This window comes from Leopardus geoffroyi, chromosome E1, assembly GCF_018350155.1.
Source record: "Leopardus geoffroyi isolate Oge1 chromosome E1, O.geoffroyi_Oge1_pat1.0, whole genome shotgun sequence".
NCBI classification, from domain to species: domain Eukaryota; kingdom Metazoa; phylum Chordata; class Mammalia; order Carnivora; family Felidae; genus Leopardus; species Leopardus geoffroyi.
Window position 1 is genome coordinate 14418399 of NC_059330.1, and position 15680 is coordinate 14434078.

General features: G+C 43.1%; 2 protein-coding genes and 2 non-coding genes across 10 annotated transcripts in view; 3 read left to right on the forward strand and 1 right to left on the reverse strand.

Moving 5' to 3' along the window:
* Nucleotides 1-11788, forward strand: TSR1 (TSR1 ribosome maturation factor). Of its 5 annotated transcripts, none has more exons than XM_045490424.1 (17): nt 1-600; nt 707-806; nt 1181-1284; nt 1609-1828; nt 1945-2079; nt 2473-2894; nt 3906-4065; nt 4740-4894; nt 5153-5349; nt 6016-6178; nt 6521-6631; nt 7342-7474; nt 8809-8925; nt 9343-9483; nt 9588-9662; nt 9792-11409; nt 11659-11788. In XM_045490424.1, exons 5-16 carry the CDS (start codon nt 1968-1970, stop codon nt 9968-9970), a joined length of 1965 nt encoding a protein of 654 aa, XP_045346380.1. In that variant the 5' UTR covers nt 1-600; nt 707-806; nt 1181-1284; nt 1609-1828; nt 1945-1967; the 3' UTR covers nt 9971-11409; nt 11659-11788. The 5 variants fall into 5 exon arrangements, with proteins under 5 accessions (XP_045346380.1, XP_045346379.1, XP_045346378.1 ...); XM_045490423.1 differs by having other exon boundaries at nt 1-350; nt 453-806; XM_045490422.1 differs by having other exon boundaries at nt 1-806.
* Nucleotides 6774-6863, forward strand: LOC123604752. Its single transcript, XR_006715482.1, has one exon. It is a non-coding gene; the product is annotated as a small nucleolar RNA SNORD91 family (small nucleolar RNA).
* On the forward strand, nt 7612-7706 carry LOC123604751. The gene has a single exon (XR_006715481.1). It is a non-coding gene; the product is annotated as a small nucleolar RNA SNORD91 family (small nucleolar RNA).
* Nucleotides 10204-15680, reverse strand: part of SRR (serine racemase) — an 18588-nt gene continuing 13111 nt past the window's right edge. For 2 of the 3 annotated variants that reach the window (XM_045490429.1, XM_045490430.1), the window contains exons 3-8: nt 14081-14207; nt 13783-13886; nt 12276-12395; nt 12078-12152; nt 10869-11078; nt 10204-10525 (exon numbers count right to left, since the gene is read on the reverse strand). In XM_045490429.1, coding sequence (XP_045346385.1) covers nt 10310-10525; nt 10869-11078; nt 12078-12152; nt 12276-12395; nt 13783-13886; nt 14081-14207 — 852 coding nt within the window. In that variant the 3' untranslated portion in view covers nt 10204-10309. The remainder of the gene's footprint in view (nt 10526-10868; nt 11079-12077; nt 12153-12275; nt 12396-13782; nt 13887-14080; nt 14208-15680) is intronic. The other variant, XM_045490431.1, reaches the window with a different exon arrangement.

Sequence of the window (15680 nt, forward strand, 5' to 3'; positions counted from 1 at the left end):
GCGCCGCGCTGCGCGCGGTAGCTGGCGCGCTCTGGACCCCGTGGCTGAGGAAAAGTCACTCGCATCGGAGCTGGCCTCAACCCAGCTAGACGCTCCCTGATTTCTACCCACTCGTTTTCCCGACGGGAAGGGCCGGGTCATTCGCTCCTCGAGTCTGGCTCTCTAGGAAACTAGCGTTAGTCTCCTGGCTGAAAGGCCAGAGCTCCATCATTCCTCTAAATCCCCCTGCCAGCCGGTGGCCCTCAGTTGCAAGACTTGTGGGAAGAGGAGCTGGAGCACAGTCACCCCGAGATTGAAGAGGCTGAGTTGCCTGCGAGGGCTCGCCTGTCAAGGCCAGTTCTCCCTGTCTGGTACCGTCCTGCCTTCAGCTCTGTTGGAGCGGGGGGCGCGGGTTGGGATAACGGTGATCAGCGGGAACTTGTACGGAGCCTTCCACGCGATTTTCCTTCTAGACCTCAGCAGCCCATAAGAGGAAGAAAGGATTGCTCAAAGTGGTAACACCTGCTGCTGCAAACTGAGGAGCGGCGTGCACAAATCTAGGTGACAGGAAGGGCTTAGTCCTCTTCCACACGAATGGAAAAACTTCAACAGCTGCCTAAGGTGATGCAACTAGATAGCGCAAAAAATGAAAATACATAGCAAAAAAAGCCCTCCGGGACTGAGAGGCTAAACCTCGAGTCTACATCCAGCTTTTTAAACCCCCCAGCCGTAGACCGCCGCGTGGGAAAAGTTTACTCCGCGGTTTTGCTGAGACGCCGGAGTCTTATTTCTGAGCCTGGTTGGAAGGACTCTCGCGAGAGGACGCGGTGAGCCCCGCCCCGCCACGGGGAGGGAGGGGCAAGGAGGGGGCCGGAAGCGCTCCGTCCGGCCCGGAAGTAGTGTTGACTAGGTACACGTGAGCGGCGGCATGGCGGCCCATCGTTCTGGCCCTCTTAAGCAGCAGAATAAAGCTCATAAAGGCGGGCGGCATCGGGGTCGGGGATCCGCGCAGCGGGACGGCAAGGGTGAGAAGATAGAGTTGGAGGAAGAAGGGTTATTTTAGATGTTAGCTGCTTTTCTTTGTGTGCAGACAGTTCCTACCTCCGGCCTGGACCGCGCGCAAAGGCTCTAAGATGGGCGGAGAGGGTCCCCTTTCTGGACTCTCTGGTACCTTGCATAAGAGCCCTTTTTAATCTTCTAGGCCGTCTAGCACTGAAGGTCCTAAGCAGGAAAGTGAGAAAAGAGCTCAGCAGAGTAGACCAGAGGCATCGCGCCAGCCAGCTCCGAAAGCAGAAGAAGGAGGCGGTGAGAGGAGCAGGGATTGGGGAGTGGTGTGGTTTCACAGCTGTTCTAGGCGGTAATGCCTCGAACTGAAAAATGTGACCCTGGGAAGGGGCCGGGGATGGAAAAATAATTCTCGAGCACATGTCAGGCATGCAGATCTAGATTCATGCTAGGACATTCTTTGTTTTGGTGCAGGCTTCTGCCCACTCTCCCGGCCTACGTGCCTTGTACAAGAAAGATGCGGTGGACTGGGAGTGGGGAGTGGGGGGTGAGGAAGGGGCGTCCATACTATGGGAAATGCAATACTGAAATGAAGTACTGAAACATTGATCTTTCTATTCTCAGGTTCTGGCAGAGAAAAGACAGCTGGGCAGCAAGGATGGTCCTCCTCATCAGGTGCTGGTAGTGCCTCTGCATGACAGGATTTCCTTGCCAGAGGCCTTTAGGCTGCTTCAGGATAAGGACACTGGAACAGTACACTTGAATGAGTGGGGAAGCACCCATAGCTTTGTGTTGTTATGCCCCCGCTTGAAACATCGGTGGTATTTCACATCTGCAAGGCCAGGTTGGAGCATACAACAGTGTTTTCTATTGTTGTATTTTGAGTAGTAGTAATATTCTTTTAGTATGATGTGCTGGTGCCAAACACCTCTTCCCACTAACTTTGTCTTTTATCTCCAGGGGATCTGCATGCTGTGTTAGACATGGCTAAAGTGGCGGATACCATCCTTTTTCTCCTTGATCCACTAGAAGGCTGGGACAGCACTGGGGATTACTGCCTTTCCTGCCTTTTTGCCCAGGGCCTTCCTACCTATAGTAAGTGAGTTAGGAGTATTAGAGGTAAGGGGGGGAAGTGAATTAGCATTTATTATGCATCTATAATTTTCCAGGCACTCTGTCTGACACTTGATACAGGAATACAACTGGTGGGTTGTATTTGGCTGGTGGCGAGTTGTACATCTATGGCGTAAGTTGGTCCATCATTTAGAAATTATCTATCAAGCTGCTTTTTATTTCTGGACTACTCTTTGCCCAGAGGAAGAAGAGTATGAACTTTGGTTTCACTATGAAAATTTTTTAGGGTAGTTGAGTGTTCAGTTTCTCAGTGATCTCTGGTCTCACAACTGAACTGTTAGCTTGTTTGTGAACTATGGTGGGGATTTACATGTGGTAAAGTAAGTAACAAAGCCCTTTCTCTCTTGCTCACAGCACTAGCTGTCCAGGGGATTTCTGGCCTCCCACCAAGGAAACAAATAGATGCCAGAAAGAAGCTAAGTAAAGCAGTGGAGAAGCGCTTTCCTGATGACAAACTTCTCCTGTTAGACACACAACAGGAGGCACAGATGCTGCTCAGGCAGTTGGCTAACCAAAAGCAACGACATCTTGCCTTTCGAGATCGACGGGCCTACATGTTTGCTCATGCTGCTGACTTTGTGCCTAGTGAAGAAAATAACTTGGTGGGCACCTTGAAAATCTCAGGCTATATTCGTGGACAGACTTTGAATGTAAATAGCTTGCTGCATATCATTGGACAGGGTGATTTCCAGATGAAACAGATAGATGCTCCTATAGACCCTTTCCTTTTAAATCCTAGAGTGGTCAAATCACAGGACTCTGGAGCTGCAATGGAGGTAAGAGTGATGTTCTTAAAAACTATGTGTTGTAGGGGTGCGTGGGTGGCTCAGTCGCTTAAGCATCTGACTCTTGATTTCAGCTCAGCTCACGATCTCACGATTTGTGAGCTCGAGCCCTGTGTCAGGCTCAACGCTGATGGCACAGAGCCAGCTTGGGATTTTCTCTCTCTCCCTCTATCTTTGCCCCTTCCCCACTCGTTCTCTCTCTCTCTCTCGCTCTCCTTCTCTCTCTCTCTCAAAATAAGTAAACATTAAATGTTTTTTAAACGACTTGTAGATTTATGTGTAAACTGGTGTAGGATGTGAATAACATCAGAGGAGGTAGTCTGCACTCTTAGACAACTATACTAGCCTCTGGAGGTGACTGCTAGTTTGAAGTAAGACAGTAGTCAACTGAATATGTTGATATCCTGTATTCAGCACTTTATAGGTACCTCACATAGCAATTGGCTTTGAGTGTATAAAAGACACAAGATGCAGTCTCTTTCCTTGGACAGCCTAATTACGTCAGAAAAAATGGCAAACATCAAAGATTGAAAAAGTGTGGTTGAGGGATAGGGACCTGCTGTGTAAGTTGAGAAAGTAGACTAGCAAGCTTCACAGAAGAGCTCAGACTTGAGCCAGGTGTTGAGATGGATGAATATGACTTATGAGATGAAGAGAGATGAAACTGTCGAAGAAGATAGAGACAACATGAATTTAGTCCCAGGGATAGATCAGATGGTTTCTTTGAAGAAATCAGCTTGATGGGAGTAAGGGAGGTAATAAATGCGTAGGAGTGAGAGCAGATTATGAAAGGCCTCAAAAGCAAGTAGAGGTATGGACTTAAAATGCTAGGAAATTGAAATGGTTGAAAGATTTGACCAGTTGGGCTCACTGTTTCATTCTGTTTTTATTTTATTTTATTTATTTATTTTGAGGACTGTGTTATTTCTGAATCTTTCTGGTTACCATGTTAGATTTAGTAGATTTTGGGTAACGTTTGGTGTCAACTATTCTGGTTTTCAGATTTGTGCTATGGATGCTGTGGTTGATATGGAGGAAGATCTTAAGGTCCTAATGAAGGCAGACCCTGAAAGACAAGAATCTTTGCAAACAGAGGTTATCCCAGATCCAATGGAGGGGGAGCAAACCTGGCCCACAGAGGAGGAACTGAATGAGGCAAATGGTTGGTATTGGCAAACTTGTTTGTATTTCATATGGCCTAGAATTGTGCATTTTCTCTAGCTGCTCACAGGGTAGGGTGGGATGAGATGTATTTGGAGGTTAGTTTTCCCCTCTATCTCTAAAGGCTGTATGTTTGCACCAAGCAAACATTGGACATAGCTTTGCTCCATTTTTCAAAATTACTTGTGTTGTTGTTGTTTTCTCATAAACAGATAAACAACTTTGATTTGTTGCAAAGCTTATTGGGCTGTGTAAGTGTTGCTAGTTCTGAGGCAGCTGAATTAAATTTGGAAGTAGTCTGTTCTACTCATAGTGTCTGCTAGAGTTTCTGGTGTTGGTAGCAATGTCTGGTATCATCTTGCCTAGGTGAGAATACGGGAGTAATAGGGGAAAGGTGCATATGTGTACGTATGTATATACACGTGTGTGTGTATATGTAAGTATGTGTATGTATATACTTTTTTAAGAGAGTGCGCAAGAGGGGTGGAGGGGAAAAGGGAAAGAGAGAGAAACTTAGGCAGTCTCTATGTTCAGTGCTGAACCCGACGCAGGGCTCAATCTCACAACCCTGGGATCATGACCTGAGCCAAAATCAAGAGTCAGATGCTCACCTGACTGAGCCACCCAGGTTCCCAGAGGTATATAATTTAACTTAACTCATTTGGGCTTCTACAGACTGCTTGAAGGAAAGTTCCAAGGTGGTAAAGAAGGTTCCCAAAGGGACATCCAGTTACCAAGCTGAATGGATTTTGGATGAGGATGGTGAAAGTGGTGGGGAAGATGAATATGATGATACAGAACATGAGGATTTTATTGAAGAGGAATCTCAGGTAAAGATATGAATCCTTAGGCCACTTTTGCATACAGCCCCAAATGCAAGGCAAAGTGCAATCCTGACCTTGAGGGTTGTGTGTGATCAGTTTCCTAGGAATGACTTAGAGCTGCCAGAAATGAGACTTTCTTTTATAACTTAATCTCTATTAGAATTGATACTGATTTTGACTAGGTGTCTAGTAAAACTAATTTACTTATAGTTTAATGGTCTTTAGAGTAGAGATGGGTGTGAAACTGTAATCTTTATTCTATAGGATGAGAGCAGTGAAAAGGAAGAGGAGGAAGAATGTGAAACTATGACTATAGGAGAGTCTGTGCATGATGATCTGTATGATGAGAATGTGGATGAAGAGGCTGAAGAAAAAATGTTGGAGAAATATAAACAAGAAAGACTGCAAGAGATGTTTCCAGATGAAGTAGATACCCCCCGTGACGTGGCTGCAAGAATTCGGTTAGTCAACAAGTCTAAAATCAGTGTTTTTATTTAAAATTCATGTGGCTCAGAAGTGTGTCAGCGTGATAAAAAAAAACCAACACATTGTGCCCGCTTCTGAAGGGCTAACATTCTATATGGGAAGGTAAGACATACATACAGAAACAGTAATATGTAATCAAGTTCCAGACTGTGTGGTGCAGACTAACAATGTCACGGTACTTTAACGAAGGGGAAATACTAAGGTTAATCGGCAAGTGCTTCCCATAGGAGCTAATACTGAAAGTATAAAACATTTTGGAGATTTGAGGGAGTTTGGGCAAGAATAAAAGCGTGAACACGTAGATGATGTCTTCCCTGGAGATGAGTCTGATTAAAGCCAGAGGGTTTACATTGGATATTAGGGATGTAATGTTTTTGTCAAGGACCTTGTTTGCCAGGTTAAAGAGCCACTCCCTGAAGGAGCCACTCTAAGTACTTTGTCCTTTGTCAGTGAGGGGCTGGGGTTTGGTTCTGAAATACTTGTTATGAGTTGTTTTGGAGTGTGGTTTTAGGCTGTTAGATTATTTTGAGAGATAGTGGGAGAATTTTTTTAAGTTAGAGTCTTAGCCATTTTAGAAGTGACTTGAGTGAAAAAGTAGCACCATTTAAATTTGACTATTTTTTAAAATCTTCTTTATCTAGATTTCAGAAATACAGAGGCCTCAAGAGCTTCCGGACATCTCCATGGGATCCTAAGGAAAACCTTCCTCAAGATTATGCTCGGATCTTTCAGTTTCAGAACTTTACTAATACTAGGAAACGCATTTTTAAAGAAATTGAAGAAAAAGAGGTCGAAGGAGCTGAGGTATCTGCCTTACTTTGTCCATCCCTGTAATTTGCTGTTTGCCAAGGTGCCCTCTCCTTTATTCCTCCTCTTGGCATGAGTACCTTATTTAGTTTTGTGCTGCCCATAGCTGAATTAGAGGAGCCACTGAGTCACTGGTGAGAGTGATACTGAGAACAAAGAGGTATCAGATGTTAACTGAAAAGTTTAATCTGGGTAGTTGAGGCATCTATGAAAGGCAGTTTTAAAGGGTGAGGGTGGGCTTTAGGGTAGTTTAAGAGACTTCTAACATATTTGGAGAAATGCTTCATCATTGTCGAGACCTTAAGGGTAAATGATTATTTTCTACTTTCTTTTTGGCAGGTTGGCTGGTATGTCACACTTCATGTCTCTGAAGTCCCTATCTCAGTGATTGAATACTTTAAGCGAGGGGCACCCTTGATTGTATTTTCTTTACTACCTCATGAACAGAAGGTGAGTTAGTATTTTGTGGGAAATGGGGACTTAAGAAACTTTCCAACCAGTTTTGTATGATAGTCTGAAATTTTATGTGACCGACATTTTACTTACTGGGATGTAAACAATCTGCCTTAGGATGAAGAATCAGAGAATATGATGGTGAAGTCAATGATGGTGTTACACAACATGTCTGAACCTGTCTGAAGCATCTCAGTGATGCACTCTGTGTTCTGAGACTTCTCTGTCAGATTAGATTTTAACCAAGGGTTGGCAGCCTTAAGTGGGGGGTGGGGGGGGGTGCAGGAAGGAGTGGTTGGGCCACGCGTAGGTCTCTTTCTTGATGGCCAGTACTCGTGTGTATTGCGTGTATGCGAGAGCTCTGGCCTTTGGTCAGTGGAAGAGTTTGGGAGGTAACCGTCTTGAATGAGTAGTTTTGAGGTGTGTGGTGAGTTGAGTGACTTGAAGGCACTGCGTTTGTGGCAGATGTTGAGCTTCTGCATTGTTAGACACGGGAAGGTTAGCTAACACAGAAGGCTACGTGAAAGCCCCAAAAACCAGCCTATATGTAACTTGAATGCCAGTTGTTGGTAAAGGTAAAAGGTAAATCTTACTTACTGTAAATGAGTATTAGAGCGAATTTGGATCTGCTAGTTGAGTTTGTCTTCTTTCAGTTTAGGCTGCTCTATTCTAGATAGGAAGGTCTGTTTTTCTTATGTGGTTCCCAGATGTCAGTACTGAATATGGTGGTGAGCCGGCACCCTGGCAACACTGAGCCTGTGAAAGCTAAGGAGGAGCTGATCTTCCACTGTGGATTCAGGCGCTTCCGAGCCTCACCTTTGTTCTCTCAGCACACTGCAGGTAAAGCAGTGGGGAAGCTTCTGGGTTCTTGTCCATCTTAATGTCTTTTGGGGGACTATTGATTTTTAGTGCGGGTGTGTAGAATACACAATTTCAAACTCTGGGTTTCTGGGTTAAGGGTATTTTCACTACTCTGGTCTAGGAGCCAATGATGTTTTTATTCACAATGTCTGAACCTGTCTGAAGCATCCCAGTGATGCAACCTCTGTGTGGTGCTGAGGCTTCTCTGCCATGAGTATTTGTTCCAAAGTGGTTTTGAATGGGAGTTGGTGGCTCTATAAAATGGTGTCACAAAGTGTAGAACCCTTGGCATCTGATGGCCGGTGGCAGTGTGGGTGAAGGTTAAGGGTGGCCCACAGTTGGGTAAAACAAGTATGTGGCTTCTGAGATGTTGGGATAAGATGTTGAAGAGTGGTGGCCAGGGACACTTTTATGGCAAAAATGATTGGATTCCTATACATTAGGAGTGGGAAGATATTTGGAGGCTTCTGAACATTACCACACACACTCAGCTTTCAGCAGTGGCTGAAGGAAGATGATGAAGGCAGTATTAATGGGTACTCTGGATAATTTCTGTTCTTACTAGCCATATGTTAATTAGCTATGCTATCTAAATGAGGAATTATCTTCTCTTTCCCTTAAAATATTTTATTTCTCTGTAAATTCAGTATTAAGCAGGAGGGAGAGTGGCATTGAAGATAAAAGCAGAAGCTCAGGTAGTCCTCAAGATCAGAGATCAGCTAAGTATGGCCCTTAGGCCAGATCTGCCCCACTGCTTGTTTTTGTTAAATAAAATTTTGTTGGAACACAGTTGTGGGTTGTTGGGGTTTTTTTCCCTTCTTTTTTTCCCCCTTTTTTTCTCATGTGTTGTCTGTGGCTGTTTTTTTGCTATAGTGGCATAGCTGAGTAGTAGTTGGAACAGAAAGACTGTATGGCCATAGGCCTAAAATACTATGTTGCCCTTTATAGAAAATATTTGCCAATTCTTGCTCATGACTACAGGCTTTTGATTTAGTGGAGGTATTTTCTGTAAAGCATTGCTTCCCAAACAAGGTAGGGATAATGAGTGTCAGAATCACCCGAGAACTTTTTCAAACCCCAAATGTAGTCCAAGCTCCAAGATTCTGCCTCCCTGTTGAAAAATCACTGTGAAGGACTGAGTTGTATCTTACAGTTGTATTGAGGTAGGAAAATATTTTGAGAACTAGTGGGGCAAAGAAACACAAGTTGCCTTAGATTTGAGTTGCAGTGATACAGCTTTTCACAGGCTTCTGGATTACCTATGGCTTCTCAAAATGTTTTTACTTTTTATTTTTTAACCCTTATTATGGCAGCGGATAAACATAAATTTCAGAGATTCCTGACTGCTGATGTGGCCTTGGTAGCGACAGTATATGGCCCAATCACGTTTCCTCCTGCATCTGTACTGCTTTTTAAACAGAATAGCAATGGTAAGTTAAGTTCACAGAGGTGAACAGACCTGTAGGTCCTTAATAGGTTTAAAACTGTTTCCTGTATTTAGATTTGAGAGTCATATGGTATGAAGAACGTAATAATAGTTTTCAAAATACCCCAATCTCAGCCTCAGACTGGGTCTGAGACAAGGATGACAAACGGAACTTTATCTTGCTTATAAACCATAGCCAATTGATAGGTGCTGCTCAGACTGCTGTATTTAGGATAGGTTCTCACAACAGGCGTAGAGGGAATATCATTTAATGATCTTTGCATGGACCCAGGAGGGCAGCATAATATATCCTTACTTTAAGGTTTCTCTAAAAAGATCTTGTTTGGGTCTTTAAGTGGACGGGGGCAATCAGTGAAGGCTTTGGCTTGTAGACTCCTGTTGCTCTGCTTTTGCTCCATAGGAATGCACAGCCTCATTGCCACAGGCCATCTGTTGTCAGTGGATCCAGACAGAATGGTCATCAAGAGAGTTGTTTTGAGTGGTCATCCTTTCAAAATTTTTACTAAGATGGCAGTAGTGCGCTACATGTTCTTCAACAGAGGTGGGTGTGAAGGATGGGATCAGATTGCCTTTGTGGGGTGAGGGTTGAGTTTACCCTTTGTGGGTACATGTTTCATTTTGGTCTTCTCTTTGTTTCTTTCTAAGAGGATGTGTTGTGGTTTAAACCAGTGGAACTGAGAACAAAGTGGGGCCGCAGGGGACACATCAAGGAGCCTTTAGGTAAGAGAATGTGGGATTTGGTACCTTGTCTAGGTTTCTCCAGTGCTACTAAATGACTGTTGGGTTAGAAGACTACTGCTTTAACATTTTCTATTTTAATTTGGCCAACTTGCTCTGTTTTCTTTCTAGGTACTCATGGCCACATGAAGTGCAGTTTTGATGGGAAGCTAAAATCTCAGGACACAGTACTGATGAACCTCTATAAACGAGTTTTCCCCAAATGGACTTATGATCCATATGTACCAGAACCAGTACCATGGATGAAAAGTGAGATCTCTTCAACAGTGCCTGCGGTGGATATGGAGTAATGGATTCACTGGGATTCTGTCTCATTGCTGCTAGTTAGCACTCTAGGGATGGGATCCTACAGGTTGTAATTGGACAAAGTTTGTTTTCTACTTTAACCTAGAGGTCTGCTGCCAGTTTTTGCAAAAGGCTTTTCTTGGCCCTGATAAGGTGTCTCAGTAAACTATGGATGTTTTTCTCTTGCTACTTACTTAGTAAACAAAACAAAACTATCACTGAAACATCCACTTTCCAGTAGGGTTTTGAAAGCTGTTTAAGAGGGGAAGATAGGGAGTTAAAGTAACCAGGAAACAAAATTTCCAAGTATCTCAAGACACTGAATCCCATCTCTTTTGCATAAACTAAACAGAAACAGATTGATAAGGAGCTGGCCTTTCAGCCTGCTTCACCCAAGTTAGGGAGGTTAAGTCTACATTTCCGCCACTGAGTACAATACAAATGTTCTTCACTTCTGGGGAAACTGTTTGAAAATGCTGAGACAGCACAGCGGCCACTCCAACACCAGCTGTAGGTTCAATAAGCAGTTTCATCCTCTCCCACACCAGCTGGGTTGCATACTGTTGGTATGAAAAGGATTAAGAATTAGTGAAATGGGAGAAGGAGAAAGAGCCTCGTTGGTTGGCCTTTACAGTTAAAGGCCAGATGGGGTTATATGCCCAGTCTGAATTTTCTTCTTGGCCATATGTATATGCTTGCCAGGGAAGGGCAGGGCTTTTTTCCCATCCTTACTCTGCTTCTGTTGAGGGGATTGTCTAATACATCTGGGGTACCCTCCCACATGTCATGAAGTCATCTAGTCAAGCCCCCAGGGAGTCAGTTTCTACTTAAAACAGGAGAAGATTCTTTTGCCTAAGAAGTTGATCCATTGTTTTATATTTTCCTTTTCTCTTGGAGCCTCACCTTAATTTCATCCTCTGTGACCGTGAAGACATCATCCACGAGGTCCCTTATAATAGGCCAGGTGTTTAAGCCAATGCTGGACTTGACACCATCTGCTATGGTTTCTGGAGGATAGGGATTGGGGGTCAGTTCCCCTTTCAGCTTGGACTGGTAGCAGTCATCTGCATTCAAGGGTTCAGCAGCATATACCTTCACGCTAGGTCTCAGAGCCTGGGAAGAGGAATATTAGATATTTTACAACTAGCCACAGCATTTTGCTTTGCATGCGTGCAGTAAAATAGGCAACATAGGTAACACATTTCTGTTAAGTAAGAGCCTTTCCTTTGATTGATGTAATGAAAATAGACCTTTAAGCATTTTAAATTGTATCCTTAATACTGGCCTTAAGTTGCTTAGATCATATCTGGTTCCACTGATAACTTGGGGAAAGAGTAGCCCCTGGATAGTGGGTTGTTGAGGTGGAATTCAGGGAAAGGACTGTGAGGGTGTCACTCACTGTAACTGCTTTTGTGCTGTCCAGTTGTTATGGATTAAGAACAAGGTGGGGTGCCTGGGTGGCGCAGTTGGTTAGGCGTCCGACTTCAGCCAGGTCACGATCTCACGGTCCGTGAGTTCAAGCCCCGCGTCGGGCTCTGGGCTGATGGCTCAGAGCCTGGAGCCTGTTTCCGATTCTGTGTCTCCCTCTCTCTCTGCCCCTCCCCCGTTCATGCTCTGTCTCTCTCTGTCCCAAAAATAAATAAACGTTGAAAAAAAAAAAAATTAAAAAAAAAAAAAAAAAAAAAAGAACAAGGTAGTGAGGCAGAGAAGAGCCTTCCATTTCAAGTGCTAAGGGATGATGGGAAGGAATAGCAATTGGGAGGAATGTTGAACCAAGTATCCATAGTGTAGTATGATGTAAAATAAAATTTGCTATGCCTGAAGTGGGGAGTCCTCCAGAAGCTATTTTCTTTCTTTTTTTTTTTTTTTGAAGCTATTTTTCTTTTTTATTTTTTTAAGGCTTATTTATTTTTGAGAGACAGAGACAGAGCGTGAGCAGGGAGGGCAGTGGGAGAGGGAGACACAGAATCTGAAGCAGACTCCAGGCTCTAAACTGTCAGCATAGAGCCCATTGTGGGGTTCAAACTCATGAACTGTGAGATCATGACCTGAGCGGAAGTTGGATGTTGAACCAACTGAGCACCGAGGCACCCCCAGAAGCTGTTTTCTTACCTTAACTGTAATTGCTATTCCAGCAACCATTCCTCCTCCTCCTACAGGAACCACCAGTGCATCTATCAAGGGTATCTTTAGTGAAAAGAACATAAAGTATAAATAGGTCTATCAATAACCAGTTTTATATATACGTAAAATAGACTACAGCCAGATATCAGCTTTACCAGTGATTAAACAAGAATTAACAGCTCTCACCTGGTTTAGCACTTCCATGGCAATCGTCCCTTGCCCAGCTATCACTGCAGGCTCCTGGTTGGGATGTACCATGATGCCTTCTGTTTCTTCCAAAATTCTTCTTGTAACATTTTCTCTGGACTGAAAGAGTACATTAATGTAGCTCACTCCATTTATACTGAATAGACTTCCCAACAAGTTAGATTCAGTCATTTAACATTTTATTGGCCATCCTTATTTCAGACTATTTTTGGGCACTGGGGATATAACCATGAACAAAATGATCATTGTGCTCAGTGGATTTATGTTCCAATATGGTGGGAAGGGGTGCATATAAGTAAATATATGGTATGTCTAACTGCTATGGAGAAAAGTAAGTTTGTTTTCAATAGGGTGCTCAGGAAGGGCCTCTGGTCATGTGACATTTTAATAGGTTTGAACAAGTCTTGTGAATCTCCAGAATATTCCAGGAAGAGAGTAATCGCAAGTGCAAAGACTACAAAACAGAAGTGCTTGGCCTTTCTGAGAAAAGGCTAATAAGTTAGTTTGGTTGGTGTGGAGTGTTTGGGGGACAGTAATAGTGGGAGATGATGTCAGATATGATTGGAATGGGCCATTTCATCCAGGTGTTAGATAATTGTGTGAATTTTGGTTACTACTGTGTGTGAGAGAAACCACTGGAGGATTTTCAGCTGACAAGAGACAAGTTCTAACTTATTAAATGGATAGTTCTGCTTGGTCTCTAGAAAACAGACTAGTGGGGCAAGGGTGGAAGAAGTAGAGAAACCAGTTAGGATACTGTATCTAGTTGAGAACTGATGTTGGTTTGAATCAGGGTGTTGATGGTAGAGGCTGTTAGAAGTAGTTGGATAATGGAAATGATTTGAAAGTAGGACTAAGATTTGGATGTAGGGTGTGGGAGAGTTCTCAAAGATGACTTCATTTACTTTGAACACCTAGAAGGATACAAGTTGTCATTTATTGAGATAGAGAAGGCTGGAAGAGGAGCAGTTTTGGGGAGGAAGGTCAGGAATTTTTTTTTTTTTTTTAATGTTTATTTTAGAGAGAGAGCGAACAGGGGAGGGACAGAGAGAGGGAGACGGGAGACAAGGAATCCCAAGCAGGCTCCTCGCTGTCAGCACAAAGCAGGGGTCAAACTCATGAACCGCAAGATCACTTGAGCCGAAATCAAGAGTCAGACACTTAACTGACTGAGCCACCCAGCTTCCCCAGGAGTTTGGTTTTAGAGTACATTTGAGATGCCTATTAAGACATTCCAAGTGGGAGTATCCGGTAATTGTTGGATATACAAGTCTGGATTAAGGGCAAAGATCAGGACTGGAGTTAAGAGTATAAGTGATATTTTAAACTCGGAGATTAATGATGTCACCTGAGTGAGTATAGAGAAAAAGTTGAGAAAAACATTGAGAGATGAAGAGGAAACATAGGAGACAGAATAGCCAGTAAGCTAGGATGAGAAGTTTCATTTGACAGTCAAGGTGACACTGAGCACTGCCCTCTTCTTTACCTCATCACTGTGTTCACTGTATACTATGGAGGCTCCATAGGCTTGTATTGCCAATTTTTTACAGTTGGGAGCTGTTTGGGGCACCACAATGTAAGCAGGAATCCCTGGGAGAGAGAACCATGTTTAGTTAGTACAACTCAGAATTTAGAATAGAAACTTCTGTCAGTTTGCTTATATAATCAGATAGGAACTTGGAAATACCCTTCCCACAATTATCACCAATCTCACTGGGAGTAAGAATACTTTTCCACTCTTATCTGATGATCCTACCCAGTACCCTGAGAAGTTAATCAAATACCTTCCAATTTGGCAGCATAAGCAAGAGCCTGGCCATGGTTTCCACTGCTGTGAGTAACCACAGCTTTGGGCTTCTCTTCTGAGGTGGCAGGAATCAAGCCTTTGATTGCATTAAGGGCACCACGAATCTGGAAAAGGATGGTGAATCCATGGATTTGATGGAAAAGTTTCTTTTTAAAACACCAAAGAGCTTTCATGAGTTTTCTCTTCCTAACACCACACATCCATTCCATCACGAAATCTCACTGATTCTACCTCAGAAATATCTCATGTGTCTTTGCCACTACCTTGGTGAAGCTTCATTTCTCAACTTGCATTGTATCAAACCTCAACTGATCCTCCAAGGCTCATTCTCTAATATTTCCACTAGATTATGAAATTGACCTTTTTAAAATTAGTTTTTTATTTTTTTGTTTTTAATTTTCAGAGAGCTTGAACAGGTGAGAGGGGCAAGGGAGAGGGGGCGGAGAGAGAATTCCAGGCAGGCTCCACACCTAGCACTGAACCCGATGAGCGTCTTGATCCCACGACCCTGGAATCATGACATGAGCTGAGATCAGGAGTCGTTGAGCAACTGATTGAGCCACCCAGGTGCCCCTGAAAGTGACCTTTTAAAAACAAATGTTACCTTTTTTCATTGACTGGCTATTTTGTAAGAAGTACAGATTCCTTGGAAGTTGTGGTCTTTCTAAAACATATTTCCTGCTTTCGTCACTGTTCTAGCCATCCTAAATTGCTTCCAGTTTCCCTCCTACCAGGTTAGCTCATACCCCCGTACCTCTCAGCATGCTGGTACCCCTAAGTCTAGTTCTTTTCCTTCATTCCTTGATCTGGCTAAAAGTGCTCACCTGTAAGACTTGGATCAAACAGCATTTGGTTCAACTTCCTTGATCTCCCAGGCAGAATTAGGCATTTCAATCCATGGCGTTTTATTTGTATCTGTCTTACATTACTTGTCATTAACCTGTTTGTTGACTAGCTTGTCTTCCCTTGTAAGTGTGGATAATAGCACAAGACCTGTATATATGTGTGTATGTGTATATATATGTTCCTAGTAAGTGAAAATAAGTGTTTGATGTCTAATGAATAAAAAATAAAACCATAGCAGAAGCAAAGGGCAAAAGAGAATAGTGTTTTGTTTAACATAAAAGTGCTCATTAATGGGTGGGGAAAAAGGTCCTAAAGCTACCATTTAATGGGTACTAATACCTGTCAGGCATAGGGCTAAATGCGGCTTTCAGATTTTTACCTGAAAGGATCTTAAAGAAGCTCAACTGTCAGAAATTATAGTAGCGAATCAACACAGAAGTTTAACTTTTTAAAAAAATTTTTTTAAGTTTTTAAAAATTTAATCTCTACACCCATGGGGCTCAATCTCACAACCCCCAAATCGAATTAGTTGCATGCTCTTCTGACTGAGGCAGCCAGATGCCCCCAAAAGTCTATCTTTCATGCAAAGGGAAGGCTCTGACATATTTTATAGAAAAAGATCTTCTTGTGTGAAGGTTTAGCCGGGTTTAGATCTTTTATATTCACAATAAGGTATCAAGGAATAACAAGCTGACACACAGCGAATGCCTAAACTAGGTTATATACACAGT

What these genes read in the sequence shown, in the direction of transcription:
- TSR1 (XM_045490420.1), top strand. Translation starts at nt 908, where the DNA reads ATGGCGGCCCATCGTTCTGGCCCTCTTAAGCAGCAGAATAAAGCTCAT. An exon ending in TTTCACATCTGCAAGGCCAG is followed by an intron (nt 1,829 to 1,944) that starts GTTGGAGCATAC and finishes TTTTATCTCCAG; the next exon opens with GGGATCTGCATGCTGTGTTA. An exon ending in GGAACTGAATGAGGCAAATG is followed by an intron (nt 4,066 to 4,739) that starts GTTGGTATTGGC and finishes GGGCTTCTACAG; the next exon opens with ACTGCTTGAAGGAAAGTTCC.